The sequence below is a fragment of the Scylla paramamosain genome, chromosome 6 (genome assembly GCF_035594125.1).
Source record: "Scylla paramamosain isolate STU-SP2022 chromosome 6, ASM3559412v1, whole genome shotgun sequence".
NCBI lineage: Eukaryota > Metazoa > Arthropoda > Malacostraca > Decapoda > Portunidae > Scylla > Scylla paramamosain.
The window spans coordinates 34,982,390-34,999,496 of record NC_087156.1 but is presented as its reverse complement, the minus strand read 5'-3'; the positions used below and the strand labels follow the sequence as shown (position 1 = coordinate 34,999,496).

Sequence of the window (17,107 nt, the reverse complement as noted above, 5' to 3'; positions counted from 1 at the left end):
ACCTTAGCCAATTATTATAAACTAATGAATATAACACACAATGGTAAATGAAAACCAGCCCTCACGTGACCCTGTGACCTTAAGACCCTGGGATCCTGTGTCCGAAATCTTATTCAGGTATTATTGAAATTTCAAACAAAAGAACAAAACTTTCAAGGCGGACAAGTATTGATGTTTACAACACACACAAATATTTTCATCAAAAAAATCGTTCTTTGGCAGAATTTCTAAACACGCAAATTGGTTGTTCACAGCTGGGGACGGAGCCACTGAAGTTGTGGAGGAAAGCGTACTATTCACCATCATCATCATCATCACCATAATAATCGTTATCATCATTATCAACGCAATTATTGCTAGCATTATTATTATTATTATTATTATTATTATTATTACTATTATCATTATCATTATTATTGTTATTATTATTATTATTATTATTATTAGTAGTAGTAGTAGTAGTAGTAGTAGTAGCAGTAGCAGCAGCAAGAGGAAGAAAAACATCAGTAGTAGTTGTAGTAGTAGTAGTAGTAGTAATAGCAAGAGCAGCAGCACCATTAGTACTAATACTGGTAGTACTCGACGTAATAGCAATAGCAGGAGTAGCAACAACAACTACTACTACTGCTACTACTACTACTACTACTACTACTACTACTACTACTTCTACTACTACTTCTACTACTACTACAATTATGTAGTAGTAGTAGTAGTAGTAGTAGTAGACGATGACGACGACGACGATAGCAACAGTCGTATAAGTAGCATGAAAGAAGTCCCTCAGTCATAATCGTTTCAGTCCCTCTATCCTAACTCTTTAAGCAATAAAGAATGACAAAATCGTTTATCATAACATGTACTCGTACCTCCTGAACTCAAGCCTGAAACATATGCCCACCACATTTTACCTCCAGTGGTCTCTCTCTCTCTCTCTCTCTCTCTCTCTCTCTCTCTCTCTCTCTCTCTCTCTCTCTCTCTCTCTCTCTCTCTCTCTCTCTCTCTCTCTCTTTCTATTACAGGAGATAGTCCAATAATATCACCATAACGACATTTTTTTTTCTTTTCGTTTTCATTGTATTGTCACTCCTCCTCCTCCTCCTCCTCCTCCTCCTCCACATATCATCATCCCTCACAAAAATGAAAACCACTACCTCCGCCACAACCACCGTCACCACTACCTACTACTACTCCTACTACTACTACTACTACTACTACTACTACTACTACTACTACTACTACTAATAATAATAATAATAATAATAATAACAATAATAATACTTTCCATTAAGATCGTCCCATAACCTTGACTTTTTTTTCATCAATTATCACCTTTTGTATTTTCAGTTGCTGTACACAGATTAAAGTAACGGTTATCACTTAATTATTAATGGCTGGAAGTATGGTTTTCCGTCCTGAATGTTAAAGATTAAGAACATGCATGTATTTCAATGTCAAATTATCAAGAGAGTTCTACATAATTAAGGCCATGTAGTAAACAGTAGCAAGTCACCTCTTGGAAGCGTGTCCCTCATGAAAGGTGCAGCGCGGTGGCGCACACAAGGTCACCAGCTCTCGCACTGCACGGGGCGCCCCACCAGGCAGTGCAGCAAATGCTCAGTCCAGAGACATAAGACTGGATTGTTATACATTTAGGTTCTTTTAATCGCAAGAATGATTACGTCAGGTAATTAATTCTGATTGTTTTTTCACTCTCCAGTTTTACAACAACAACGTTGTCCTTGTTCACTTGACGCATGTTTCATTGGGCCATGACCACCCTTCATTTAGTTAAGACGCCTGGTGTCTTCTGGTTGTGAGAGCTCTAGGAACTCTTTCACTTCAAGTAATTAATTAATATGTGTCAAACAATCAAGAAATTAATGAGATGTGTAGGCGTCACCCAGGGTAGGGTGTCATGTAGTGCCGGGCAATAGATGTGCTAAGGATAACTGTAGTGTACGCTGAGTAATTCGTAATTACAGTGGTAGGACGAAAAATATCTATGATTAGAGGAGATATGAGCAGAGCCACTAATCAGAAACAATTGTAGCGTGCACACTTTTGAGTGTTCGTACCTTTATCTTTAAAGGTGTCGAGGCTCTTATTGTTTTCTCTCTTGAAGATGAATCACGTATGTTTTGAGATCGATGTAATATCAACAATCTTGATGAGACTCTCAAAAGTCCTTTTGAGGAATGAGTCCTTGTTAAAGTATGACGAAGACATCGATAGTTGAAACAATTTATAAGGTGTGTGTGTGTGTGTGTGTGTGTGTGTGTGTGTGTGTGTGTGTAATAAGGGACACGAGTGTGAGGTGGGGGAAGGGAGGCGATGAGAGTGAAACTCTTGACGATCACTCACACATCTTTCTAATAATTCACTCAGAACCATCACGACATTTTACAGCTTGATCAAATTCCTTTCTATAAGTATAATGCTTCTCTCTCTCTCTCTCTCTCTCTCTCTCTCTCTCTCTCTCTCTCTCTCTCTCTCTCTCTCTCTCTCTCTCTCTCTCTCTCTCTCTCTCTCTCTCTCTCTCTCAATGAACTTTTATTATATATATATATATATATATATATATATATATATGTATATATATATATATATATATATATATATATATATATATATATATATATATATATATATATATATATATATATATATATATATATATATATATATATAATAAAAGTTCACTGGTAGCGGTAGCTTCGTTGTAAGCTTTCTGTCGTCGACCGGCATGACTCTCAGAAGAAGGGACAGAACAGGTTATATTGATCCATCGCACTGTGTACTGTGCATAAATATTCTAAGTAATTCGAGGAGGCCCTCGGTAGAGGCGGATCAGACTGAGGCAGGCCGCTCATTGGTTTCGGTGTCAGAAATGAACGTGGACATGACTCACGACAGTTTATGTGAAGCCATGGATCTTCCTTGGTTATATAATACTCTGTTATATCACTGTTATGGCACTGTATGCAGAGACCACTGCAAACAGAAGCAGGGTGTTTATTGGCATATTACAGGAAAATAAATCAGTGAGTCAGTAATGGTAGTGATGGGTGGCAATGGATGATGCTGGCGACGCCCCTCTACTGCTGTGGTCGTGACTGAGTCCGAGGGCGGCGGCCTGCGGGAAACACAGGCTGGTCGATGGCGCGGCGCGCGGTGCGGGAGGCGCTGGGTCTCACAGCAGCACAAAGGATCACCCATGGCGCAAGTCAATACCGGTAGAAGTAAGTAGACACTACAGGCATGCGAGCCTTGCGATGACAGGCTCCTTAAGATTGTCTTCTCGGCTTCATTCATAGAATTCAAAAAGACCGAGACCGTACCACACCACTACTTCTGTGTTTACATTACCTGTCAATAAGTATCTGCGCTGAGTTTCCACGACGATTATATTGCTCATAGAGAAAATAACACGGAACGTGTTCAAGACCGATTAAAAAACACACGTTGAAACCCATTAAGTATGTACAAAATGAAATTACAGAAGAGGGCGGAGCAAGCACAGGAACCCGCCATGTCTTCACTCTGAAATTATAGGATGAGGTGAGCAGCGGTGGCAGGAGTCAGTGTTCCTTGCAGCTCACGCACAGGTGCGCTACGTACGCCTCCATGCCAGACACTGTCACCTTTGTTATGCGCTAGGCACACAAAGACGGGAAGCAGTAATCATTCCAAGGAAAATCAGCAAAATACCTCCTCAGGTCCCCCCAACTAGCAGAGGCATAACACCGGAGGCACCTTCACTTAGGGGAATCCTGAGGAGGAACTGGAGCGATAGGACAAGATACAGATATGAGACTGTGATCGGAGGAGCCTAACGGAGAAGAGAGGGTGACAATATAAGCAGGATTAGAGATCAAGAAAAGGTCAAGAATGTTGGACGTATCTCCAAGGCGGTCAGGAATACGAGTAGGGTGTTGCACCAATTGCTCTAGGTCGTGGAGGATAGCAAAGTTGAAGGCTAGTTCACCAGGATGGTCAGTGAAGGGAGAGGAAAGCCAAAGCTGGTAGTGAACATTGAAGTCTCCAAGAATGGAAATCTCTGCAAAAGGGAAGAGAGTCAGAATGTGCTCCACTTAATTAAGTAGTCAAAGAATTTTTTGTAGTCAGAGGAATTAGGTGATATATATATATATATATATATATATATATATATATATATATATATATATATATATATATATATATATATATATATATATATATATATATATATATATATATATATATATACTCGTATATATATATATATATATATATATATATATATATATATATATATATATATATATATATATATATATATATATATATATATATATATATATATATATAAATAAATAAATAACTGCGTGTGTGTGGCCACCATACAGGGAGCTGGTACGTGCCAAACCAGGATGTCGCCTCGTCACGCAGGAGGAGGCAGCGAAGGCAGAGATGGTAGTGGTGGCTGTTGGCGCCGACCATTACCGCCGCCTGCCCCTTGGCCTGCTCAAGCACAAAGTGGTCATTGACGTGGCCAACTTTACCGCCCCACCGTCCCCTCAGTATGTTGTGTGTGTGTGTGTGTGTGTGTGTGCGCGCATTTTATATATATTTTTTTCATATATCCATTGTGCCTGCTTGTATGTTTGATCGGATATATTTTTTGTATGTAGTATGTACGAGTATTTATATGGGTGTATGTTTCTAGTCTTGGGTGAACGAGTATGCGTGTACGTGCTTGTCTTGACAGCCATACAGAGTACAGACAACAAAGTGTGAGGCACAGCTGTGTATGAGGGAGACCATGCATCCCGTGAACTCTCTAAGTCTCGTTGTGTCGCCTCCAGTCAGCCAAGTAACGCCGAGATGCTGCAGCAGCTGATCCCGCAAGCACAAGTAGTCAAGAGTTTCAACGTGCTATCAGCCTATGCTCTCGAGAACAACGTGCAGCAGCAGGCTAAACAGGTTAGCTTTCTTACTCAAGGCTTGATTTCTGATATCATCTCTAGCGCTGTTTACATGTTTTGTGCATAGATTTTCCCTACATAAAGTAATAACAACAAGAAGGAGAATTATGTTTGCACTATTCCTAAGTAGTACAAAGAAAGAATGAAATGGATCTTAACTGTCTCCCACCTGACGTATTTTTGACATTCATATTTTATGTACAATTGCCACATCTTCCTTGATTTCTAATTGCTCCCAAACACCGTTCGTCCATCACTCTTCCCTGTCGCAGGTGCCCGTAGCGTCGGATTCGCCCGAGGCAAGACGCCGCGTCCTGGAACTCGTGAAGCAGATGGGCTACTCCCCAATCGACAAAGGGCCGCTCAAATTTGCCCGAGACATCGAGGCCATTCCGTTACAGCTGATGCCATCGTGGAGGAAGCCGTTGATGGTTGTTGGCAGCCTATTTGTTTTCCACTACCTTTTGTTACTCTTCAAGTGAGTCTCTTTGGTTGGTCATCTGGCATGCTGACTCATTTATTCATTGCTCCGAATTAAATCGCGTAACACTTGCACTTTCACGCATCTCTCCAGCGACTTCTCCCTGCTTCTACGTACAGATACCAGGTGTGTGGCAGCATCCAGTCTGGGGAGTCTTGGAGGCAGAAAACACTAAAGAATTTGGCGCTCCTCAACCTGAACCGAGCCATCGCCATCACTTCCCTCTGGTCCCTCACACTTTGTTATCTTCCAGGTGAGAGAGAGAGAGAGAGAGAGAGAGAGAGAGAGAGAGAGAGAGAGAGAGAGAGAGAGAGAGAGAGAGAGAGAGATTTTGACTATACATTTTAACACACATACATACATACATACGAGTATAGATATTCGTACAACCAGACAAATAAATGCGGATCGCCTGAAGTAGACCTGCCGTGTCTCTCTCTCCCAGGTGTGATAGCGGCTTACCTGCAGCTGGCCTGGGGCACCAAATACAGGCGGTTCCCCTCGTGGCTTGACACGTGGCTCAAGATGAGGAAGCAGATGGGGCTCCTCATGATGTGGATGGCTGCTATACATGTAAATACTAAATGACATACTGAACACCTGCCATCATAAATACTGAAAGTAGTAATGCCATATACAAAATGTTTCACACAAAAAAAGGCAGTATCTAGCAACTGCCTTCACCTATCACATCAGTTCTTGGTCTTTTCAAAGCTCTAAATAGAAAGCAATTAATTATTCTGTTTGTTAATTTGTATTCGATTTAAAGACATAAAATTCACTGGACTTAGTGACCTTGCTAATTGGGGACAACTTCATCTCTTAACCGCAACTCGGACTAAATGACATTATTATTACTAAAAATGTGATATTACTAAAAATATGTGGTATTACTAAAAAAATGTGATAAATTCTTAATAAGTGAGGAGACTGTTCATGTTACTTTTATTATTGTCTACAGTCTACACATACCTTGATTCTAGTGAAATCCCACCTCGTTCTGTGCATGAATTTTCATTTGGTTCCCATTTCGACATTCCATCACTCGAGATTAAAATCATCTTTAGGAAAATATATATCTGAGCAGTTTCTCACGATGACGTTTCACCCTGTCTATCCCAGCCATAACCCCGTGGTACACTATATTTACTGTGCGTAGACTAAACTTCCTCTGCTGCATGACGATCAGAATCCGTTGTCAAACAGGAGACGTAAACCATCACACGTTATCGCCATAAGCATGATTCTTGAGTCACCCACTACTTGTTCATCGGGTAGAAGAGTCGTGTTCAGTAGTGCCCTTTACAGAGAACACATCATCTATAAACTGTGCGTGGTCCGGCAGATGTGCTTGGGCGTGGCCGTGTGGTCGGGAACTTACGACCCTCTGGTGTGGGAGCCGCCCTTCATTGCATCGGTGGACGTGCGGGTGAACAGCACCACCCTGGTCACTCAGGAGATTCCCATCTACAGCAACAGAATGAGCCTGCGGGGAGAACTGTTCCTCACCTTTGGCATGTAACACGGGGCTTCCTTATTCAGTACTGTCTTGATTCTCGTTGGTGGTGCACTAGTTTATGTTAATGTGTTATGCAAGATATGGTTTCATTAATGTTTAATTCTCGAAAAGGTTATATCATGCATTATCAAGTGTAAACTGGAGTGACATAAGTAGCCTATCAACAATTAAAACCCGACATTCTTGATAAGTCGAAACTGACGTCGATACCCAGACTATATTTCCCTGTTTATTGCTCCCTAATATAATTTGTCAGCAAACAATGACCGTGTGTGTGTGTGTGTGTGTGTGTGTGTGTGTGTGTGTGTGTGTATGTGTCATAGAATCTCCTGAGAATACTTGAAAGAAAATGGATTCAAAGAAAACTCATTTGTTAGAAGGGTAGACACGTAAAAATTACCATATGTAACGCCTGAGAAATGTTAAGGAACCTAAAATTTTACTTGATAAATACATTTCCTACTTCTTTTACATATGAACCCTATATAGACAGGAAGTAAAGATACAGACATGGGTCTCAGAAAAGAAAGACAAACTAATATTTTTATTCCATTCACGGAACAGGGACCTTGTCGATGTTCATTACCTTCCTCGTCGGAGTCTCGTCCCTGCCCTCAGTCGGAGCCACTCTCACCTGGCGGGAGTTTAACTTCGTGCAGAGCAAGCTAGGATGGGTAGCACTGCTTACGGCCGTGATGCACGACGGTCTGCTGGGCTGGGGCTTCTCCGCTGACGACTACGCTGTGTGTTCTCTCCCTTCTGGTGCACAGGTAAGCAACACTTGGAGCGGCCACACTCCCCTCAAATTTGGAGAGTTCTCGTAACACCGATTACCCGACCTCTCAATATGAGTTGTCATCTAGATCATAATTTTATTTGTAAGTTTCTCAGAGTGATTTTTCCCTGTTCTATGTTTAATCTGTAATGACCAACACAGATAGAAGGAGATGGAGAAGGATATCTCCATCTATGCAATTTCACGGTAGCCAGCAGAAGTGTTGAGGATGAGGAAGTCACGTAGCCCATACCCGTTAAGGTGGGGCTCCCACTTTTTTTTTTTTGGCAGAAAGCGTTCGTTGTTATTTCAGTTATAAAACACTGAATATTTTACTTAGTTTTATACCAGCTTTCTCATTTCATCACATTTAATATGGCATCGCTCGGGAACGAAAATTAATAATAAAAAAAAATAATAATAAATAAATAAATAAATAGATAAATAAAACGCCCACCGTTATTATCATCACAACCTTCTTCATCTTCTGCCTGTATCCAAGGATTCCTCACTCATTATCTTACTCACAGCTAATTTAACCTAATTTTCTATATACCATCATCAGCTGCTTCTCTAGATCAATAAAGATAAAATACAACTCTTTCCAATTACATGTTTCATCTGCATCTGCCACACATTAGTTTTTGCTGTTCTTCCTCTTGTAGACTGATATAACTGCTTTTTTTTCAAGTCTTCACATGCTTAACAGCAAATCTTCAATATCCATTTCATCACAATGTGTCTTTTATACTTAATGTCTCAGTTGTAAGGCAATCTACACCTAATGCCATTCTTTTCTTTGATTTCTAGTAATTTTCAATACTTGCTTTTGTTTCTTTTCTTGTCCATGTAGTCATCCAACACCATCTGTCTGTCATTCACACACACACACACACACACACACACACACACACACACACACACACACACACACACACACACAGAGCAGTCACTAAGATGGTTCTGGAGTTGAGTGAGTCAACCTATGAAGGGGGATTAAGAATGTTGGAAATTCCTATCCTTGAAAATAGGAGAGAAAGAGGAGATTTAATAAACATCTATAGAATGATAAATGGTATCGAAAATGTGGACAAAGAATATTTTATAAATTTAGACACACAAAGTACAAGGGGACACAGTAAAAAGTTGAAGAAAGTTAACTTTAGAAGAGACATCAAGAAGTATAGTTTCCTTCATAGAAATATTAACAAATGGAATGAATTCAGTGAAGATGTGAATACCAAAACTGTCCATGGTTTTACGACCAAACTGGATAGATATAGAGATGGGATACTATGAGACTACTCCCCTCCCGTAAACCACAACTAGGTAAATACACACACGCACACGCACACACACACACACACATGCACATGCACCACACACAAACGTGTTAGAAATAGGAAAAAGTAAAAAGAAACCTTCATGGAAGTACAAAATGGGGGGAGAAATAATAATGAAAAGTAATGAAGAAAAGATTTGGGAGTAATGATTCAGGACACATTATCACCTGAAAGACACATAAATGGGATATTTGGCTCTGCATACAGCTTTTTAATAAACATTAAGCTAGTGTTTAACTATTCAGATAAAGAAATGATGAAAATTATAACAAGCATGTTATATCCTAAATTTGAATATGCAGCAGTAGTTTGGGCTCCACATAGAAAAAAAAGATATATGGAAACTGGAAAGAATATAGAGGATAGAGAAAAAAAGATATACGGAAACTGGAAAGAATATAGATGATAGCAACAAAGATGGTACCAGAACTGAAAGACTTAAGCTATGAAAAATAAATGAAAAGGTTGGTTTACCAACACTACAAGAGAGGAGAGAAAGAGGAGATCTGATAACAATGAACAAATTAGTAAACAATATAGAAAGAATAGACAGAAATGCCTTGATTTCACAGATGAAGGAGGGTGAGAGACAGACGAGGGGGCATGGGAAGAAAATAAAGAAGAGTGGATATTCAAGCGACATCAAAAAATGCAGCTTCCTTTATAGAAGTGATGAAATCTGGAATGATTTGAAGGAAGAGGTGGTTGTGGCAAACAGTGTACACATGTTTAAAGAGAAACTGGATAAATATGGTTATGGAGACAGGATAAAATGAGCTTTGGCTCATGCCCTGTACAATACAATTAGGTAAATACACACACACGTCTCAGTTGCTTCACCTTCACTTTTTACTCTCATCAAATTTTCATGTTATTCCATCCATCTTCCTTTCATAGCTTATTTCTTAACCTTCCTTCATCCTCAACTTTTACCTCATTTCCTTCATTGCTCACATTTTTCCTAAAGCATTTACTTTTCTCAGAAAACATTCAATAACTATTTTTCCCTTACATCTCTCAGTCCATTTGTGCTGAAACATGCAACCTTAGTTGACTATCCATCCTTGATCTTTTTATCATTCTTAGTCTCTTTTTTTTCTGCCTCTTTTATTAAAGGATTGCTGATGGATAGCTGGTTTAATGCAGTGTTATCTTGGTACCAGATTCCATTTCATCAGGCTAAAAGATAATGTAAAAAGTTAATAGTGACACTAACTGCACCTTCCTTGTGAGTTCCACCTTATACTTGTAACATTTCAGTCATATAATTTTCTATCTGTCTGGCAGTTATAGGAAACTCATTTTTATCTTGTCCACATGACCTGTTCAACATTTTTTTTTTATTTATTGACTTTTAAAACTTATGATCTTTTCTCACTCTATATTTAGTCTTTAAATGTCTTGCTGGACCACATTCTGAGCCTATGACACAGATTTTAATTTAGAACATTGCATTGTTCCTCCACACTTCAATCTACTCCCTGGTGTTTGTTATATTTGGTACAAATATAACAAATTCATGAGAAATGAATTCCAGACTACCTCATTCATCAACTTCCGTGTCTTCTGTTCCTCACTACTTAAAACATACAAGCAAGTAATTTGTGTTGCTATTTCATTCTTAACCAGGAATTATATTCACACCTTTTATCAAAGCTTGGTCTGACCTTTTGACCAAGAAGTAACTAATATGCCTGCTATTGCCACATGACTGCAGGATCATTAGATGACCCATTCTAAATTCTGGAGACAACCATTTCCATGTGTGTCCTTACACACCAGACTGCTGCATCTCATGTGTCCATAAATGCCACCATCCAAAATTACAGTTGTGCTCTTGTGCAATCTTCTGAACACTCTTTTAAGATCAGTCATACATGACTACTCATGTAAGGCAGGTTATGGAGTATGTCATCTAGACCTCATGCTTTAAATCATGGTCACTAACACAAACTCATTTACCTCCCAGACACATTTATCCATCTTTCACCCACCAACACACCAACTTGACTCATACCATTGCCAACCCAGAACAATTTATATGTTCACATTCTTCAGACAGTACATATCTACTTTCCTCCCACTTTATGTTTCAGTTACTTTCCCTTTCACATACATAAACATTCTAGCTACTACTTATTCTGAGAGATTATTTTCATTTTACAAGTTTGGTCTTACTATTAGTCATTGATCACAATAGTATATGGAGGAAAAGGGGAAGAGACAGATCCCAGGTCTCACCATACAGCACTCAAGGAGGAGACTAAGGCCTCTTGCCCACAAGCCTAAACTAGGCTTGTGACAGCTGGTGTATGACACTTTGCCCAATCAGCCCACCCATGTAGACACACCTTGTTACTGGGAGGTGCTCCAGCATTACACTCATGGATAGAACAGCTACACAGGGCACTACACCAGTATTCTCAGATTTGGGTCTATCAGCTTTGGATGGATGTGGCAGCTTGACAACTGCAGTGCCACAGACAGGCATTGTCAGAAGTCAAGTAACTTTCTGGACTCATTTCCACCATGTTTGTGTTTTCAGCAATCTTAAATCCTTTGATCTGTTAAGATCTCACAGGACTTGACAAATTATAGGTTTTTAGCAGATATAAACACTTGTGATTGAAGAAAAACAGTGAGAGAATGCATTATGTTACTTGACTTCTGACCACAACTGCTCTGACACAGTTAAGAGCCCCTGGTCACACCAGCAGGGAGCTGATCCGGGGAACCTATTTTTTGACACTCACCCTACACCATCAATGGTAAGAGGGGAAGAGTGTTTTTAGCAGCATAACCCAGCTTTGCTAGGTTAATGCCAGTAGTTCAGTGTACCAAATACCACTGCATGGTACTTCTCCTTATTTGATCATTTTTATATAAAGCCAATTTTTCAATATCAGTTTGTCCATGTGATCTTCCTCAATCCTCTTTTATGTCAAAACATACTTATGCTCCTTTTCTAGTATCATCCTTCATTTCCTGCTCTTCAGAAGTCCCATCTGATTTCTTCTGCAACTCATTTCAGTATGGTCCTTTATTTGGTTTATACATCTCACTCCCATAATTCTCATCTATTTTTTTTTTTTTTTTTTTTTTTCACTTCTTCCAGTCACCCATTTTGCACTCCACACTCTTTGCTATATCACTTTCCATTACTCAGGAAAATTTCCAAATGGTATTTGAAATTCTTCAAAGAGTAGCAGTGAAGGACACAGTAACAAGACATGCTGAGTAAGTGTACAGTGTACATAAGTTATTTTCAAGGTAGAAATTAAATTATGTGTTTCAAAGTAAATGTATTGAGAGATGTGCTGAATGCTGTGGAATCAGAGTATTATTATTTTTCTTTCTACTGTACACAAAGAAAATTAACAACTTTGGAGCTATGATGATATGTTTTGTGTATCAAAATTGATCATATACATTTACAATACAATCTGAATTTATCTGTATATAACTGATGTCTATCGTTTCACAAGAATTCTCACAATGTGATGGGCTGAACAGATTGAATAATGTTTATTTGTTCCTGTCCTTGCATTTTCTCCCTGCATTATTTAATTTCTCATTTTCCTCTTCTAGTGATGTAGTTGAGTGTAGCCAGAAAGGAGTATGGTTTAAATGCCAGGTAGATTCTGAATGCACCATCACTAATTAGAAAAAGTATAATGATTGGATGTACTACAAATATGATGGTAATGATGGAGACACTGCAACTTATCACATTGGTAGTGGTAGACTTAAAGTTGTGGTAGTGGTGGAGATACAGTAATGATGGAGGTGGAGTTAGTTGTAGAGGTAGTAGTTACAGTTGTAGAGGTAATAGTTAGTTGTAGAGGTAGTGGTTACAGTAAGAGTGGTGGAGTTACAGTAGTGGTGGTATAGTTACAGTTGTAGTGGTGGTGGAGTTAAATCTGTAGAGGTAGTAGAGTTACAGTAATGTTAGTAGAATTATTGTAGTGGTGGTGGAGTTACTGTAGTGGTGGTGCAGATACAGTTGTAGAGCTGGTAGTGTTACAGTAGGAGTGGTGGAGTTACAGTTGCAGAGGTGATAGTTACAGTGATGGTGGAGTTAATAGTAATGACTGGACTGGAGTTACATTCTATGGATGGCATAGCTGTTCACTAATAATAATAATGTATTGGTGCTGGACAAAGACAATAAGGGCCGTATTAACAAAGATTCTTAACTAAGGAGGTTTGACTTAGACCAAGTCTTAAGCTTAGAGTTGTGCTTGCGACCAAATCGTGCTGAGTCCAGGTCTTAAATTTAAGACAGGTTCAGAAATAGCTTAACTTTAAGAGTTACGCTAAGACTAAGTTAATCAAACAGATGGCAGACCGTCGAGCCCGAGTTCGCCACCTGAAAAATTACTTATCGGGGACCGTATTAACCAAGATTCTCAAGAGTTCGTCTCAGCCTTCTACTTAGACTTGTGCTTATCTTTTAAGTGGTCTTAAAGTTGTGCTGAGACGAACTCTAGCCGCAGCATGAAATGGTGAAAGAGCAAAACAATAAAATTTTATATTTCTCAATTTCGAGATAATAATGCAATCTTTTTACATTTTTTGGAATAAATAACAAAAAATATCATTTTTTTTATATAAATTTTGTAAGGATAAGAGAGCATAAATTTGTGTTTTTAATAAATAAATTAGATCCCGCTCAAGGCGCGTGTATTTTGTCTAGGTGTTTACGTCCTTGAGGCAGTGTTGTCCCGCCAGTTCCACTTAGCAGCGCCTCCTTTCCTGCCCTTTTTCTTTAGTATGGAGGAGATGATGACCCCTAAGGCCGAAAAGTCCAATAGAGGAAGCCCAGCTGGACCGATAGCAAGACTTTCCTACCTCGTCCAGTCAGTATTATGAGGAAAGATGTAGCCTGAAGTGCTTCACTCATTCACCGGCACAAAAAAGCTGCATGGGGCTCTATTAATAAGAAGGTAAATGAGACACTCCAACAACAGGACACATGGAGGAGGTCCAAGGTCATCATTGCTGCAGAGCTCCATTTTCCCTTGGCTAAATAACACCGTAATTATTACTTTCATTACCAGCGTCAATGCATCATCCCTTCCTGTGGGGCTCTCCGAGGCATCTCCCGCCAGATATGTCACAAATAACACTCCTGCTGTTTTCTTCTATATTCTTCTATATGTGTCCAAGAATTCAGAGTCGCTCAGGTCATCGAGAATATCCTCAAGGGGCTGACAATTCTTGAGGTGGCGGGCTCGGGTTCGACGGTCGGCCATCTTTGTTTCGTTAACTTAGTCTTAGCGTAACTTAAAAGTTAAGCAGACTCCACACCTGTCTTAAATTTAAGACCTAGACTCAGCACGAATATGGAAGTTAAGCACAACTATAAGCATAAGAGCTGGGCAGAATCAAGCCTCTATAGTTAAGAATCTTTGTTAATACAGCCCCAGAGCATTACATAACATAGAAATGTGGCAATGTGTGTGGAGAGAGGCTGGACTGCTGCCGCTACTGCTGACGATGATGATAATGATAATAATAATAGTAATAATAATAATAATAATAATAATTATTATTATTATTATTATTATTATTATTATTATTATTATTGTTGTTATTGAAAAATAAATAGATAATCATGTGGAGAAGAAAAACCGCACAGACACGCTTGAAGATAGACTGGTTATATATTATTTCAATATTTACATCTTATCCGTATATTTATTTATCGATTTATTTATACTTCCAAGAGTACGTCCTGATTTATCACTTGGCGACCGTCGTTCTCATGTTGTGTGTGTGTGTGTGTGTGTGTGTGTGTGTGTGTATGTGTGTGTGAGAGGCCATCGACACGCATGTAATGTAGTAGTATTAGTAGTAGAGAGAGAGAGAGAGAGAGAGAGAGAGAGTAAATATGAGGTCACTGACACGTGTGTAAGTGATGGGGGAGGGGACATTTATGATAAAGAAAGACAAGAAATATTTTATATTATGTCGCAAGATTAGTAAATGAAGTGTTACACAGCAGTAACAATAACAATAATAATAATAATAATAATAATAATAATGATAATAATGATAATAATAATAATAACAAACAAACAAACAAAAGAATAAACACACACATCTTAACTCGTTTATTACATAATTTGCCAATACTCCAATTAACTCATCTATTTGTCCTCCAAACAGTACGCCCTCATTTTCCCCTTGGCAACTGTGGTGCTGAAGCTGCTGCTGGTGACGCCCTGCTTGGACGGTCCCCTGCAGAAGATACGCCGTGGTTATGACAGGGAAAAGAGGCCGTCCGCTGTGCACCCGCTCCCGCACGTCACCTCTTACGACATGGCCAGGAGAGGCAGAGATGGTGGGTAGTTGAGAAAAAGTGCAAGAAAAAAGTAAAAAGAAAATGCAAATGGTGTATGAGGAGGCAGATTTATTTAGTTATCAAGGTCAATCCCATCTTATTTGGTGTCGCTGCGCAAGATCATGGTTAGTGGGAGGCCTGTTCGTTACATAACACTCCCAAGACCTGCTTATAGTTCTGGTCTGTTTCTTGTACGCATGGGGGTGGTGTGGGTTCCTTGTCTCTTACGACTGCACCTTATACGGGTTAATCCTACGATTGTACGTCGTAGTAGTTGTTGTAAGAGGAGAAGGAAGAGGGAGAAAAAGTAGTGGCAAAAAATGAAAATAGAAGCAGTAGCAGCAGCAGTAGTAGTAGTAGTAGTAGTAGTAGCAGTAGTAGTGGTTCTTGTTATCTTTGCAGCTTTTATTTTTAGCTTCCAAAAGTTGCCGAGTTACCCTCATGATACTACAAAGACTTGCTTCTCGTCGTGGTCTTTTTCTTAAGTAGAACACAGACATGACTATGTAACAGGTGTGGCTTTGTTTTCTACAGCCACGCATATTGCTCATCTTTTGGATTGGACCTGCAGCTATGTAGTTATAGTTGGAGGAGGGGGGAGGGGGGCAAAAGTGGAAAACAGCAAAAAAGGAGTATGAAATGACGAAGGAAGTGGATAAGCAGAGGAAGGAGTAGGAGGAGCATATAAAATGAGAAAAAATCTAGAGAACATTCATTTAAATTTTATGATATAGGTAAACGAAATGAGTTTCATATATATATATATATATATATATATATATATATATATATATATATATATATATATATATATATATATATATATATATATATATATGACGTCTCCACTATTTATTATATCAGACATCACCAAATGTGACGGCAGCTGCCCCACCTTTCCGCAGACTGCTGTGACGTACAACCGATGTGCATGTGTGTGTGTGTGTGTGTGTGTGTGTGTGTGTGTGTGTGTGTGTGTGTGTGTGTGTGTGTGTGTGTGTTTGTGTGTCGCTGCTACACCTGTGTGGATGGAATACACACCTCGCACCTGTTCTAACGCCACTGTGCACAACCTTCCTCTTCTCAGCAGCACTCTCTCTCCTAGCAGGCTCTCTAATTTGTCTCACACATTTTTCTCTTCGTACAGACCGCACCGGCTTATACAATTTCTCTCTTCTCCGTACAGACCGCACCGGCTTATGGCACGTTCTTCCCGTGGAGGATCGTCCACGTGTCATTCATGCATAACAAAAGCAACAACGCACCACTGCAGGGAAGAATAAGTCCGTGTACTCACAACTCTGCCCCACAAATGTAAACTAATAAGTATACTCTATATATTTGGTACAAATTAATAAAGCTGGCCATGAACCTTTGAAGGAAGCTTTTTGGCCGAGTGTTGACTAGCCGACGCGGTGACAAGAAGGTGACAGTGCTGGACTAAATGTTCACTGCAAAACTCGTAATAGGTCAGGAGTAGAATGACTTGTTTCTGTTTATACTTCAAATTCCGGGAAGGGATCCGGGAATTACAGACCCCCGGTAATCCCTCTCTGGTCAAGGTCTGCGGGTGATGCACAGCTGGCGACCATCACACCTCCAAGATGCTGGACTCATCGTGGGTGTTGTTGATTTGGTCACTCTTACCGTCTATTTTGTTGTCATGGCCTTGGCCT

General features: G+C 39.6%; 1 protein-coding gene across 1 annotated transcript in view; it reads left to right on the top strand.

The window, feature by feature from the left end:
• LOC135101653 (metalloreductase STEAP4-like) overlaps window positions 1–16,810 on the top strand; it is a 25,509-nt gene extending 8,699 nt beyond the window's left edge. Inside the window, exons 2-10 of the mRNA XM_064005943.1 lie at window positions 4,389–4,562; window positions 4,848–4,965; window positions 5,240–5,445; window positions 5,568–5,701; window positions 5,894–6,021; window positions 6,794–6,962; window positions 7,532–7,737; window positions 15,257–15,431; window positions 16,618–16,810. Coding sequence (XP_063862013.1) covers window positions 4,389–4,562; window positions 4,848–4,965; window positions 5,240–5,445; window positions 5,568–5,701; window positions 5,894–6,021; window positions 6,794–6,962; window positions 7,532–7,737; window positions 15,257–15,431; window positions 16,618–16,679 — 1,372 coding nt within the window. The 3' untranslated portion in view covers window positions 16,680–16,810. The remainder of the gene's footprint in view (window positions 1–4,388; window positions 4,563–4,847; window positions 4,966–5,239; window positions 5,446–5,567; window positions 5,702–5,893; window positions 6,022–6,793; window positions 6,963–7,531; window positions 7,738–15,256; window positions 15,432–16,617) is intronic.
• The last annotated feature ends 297 nt before the right edge of the window (window positions 16,811–17,107 follow it).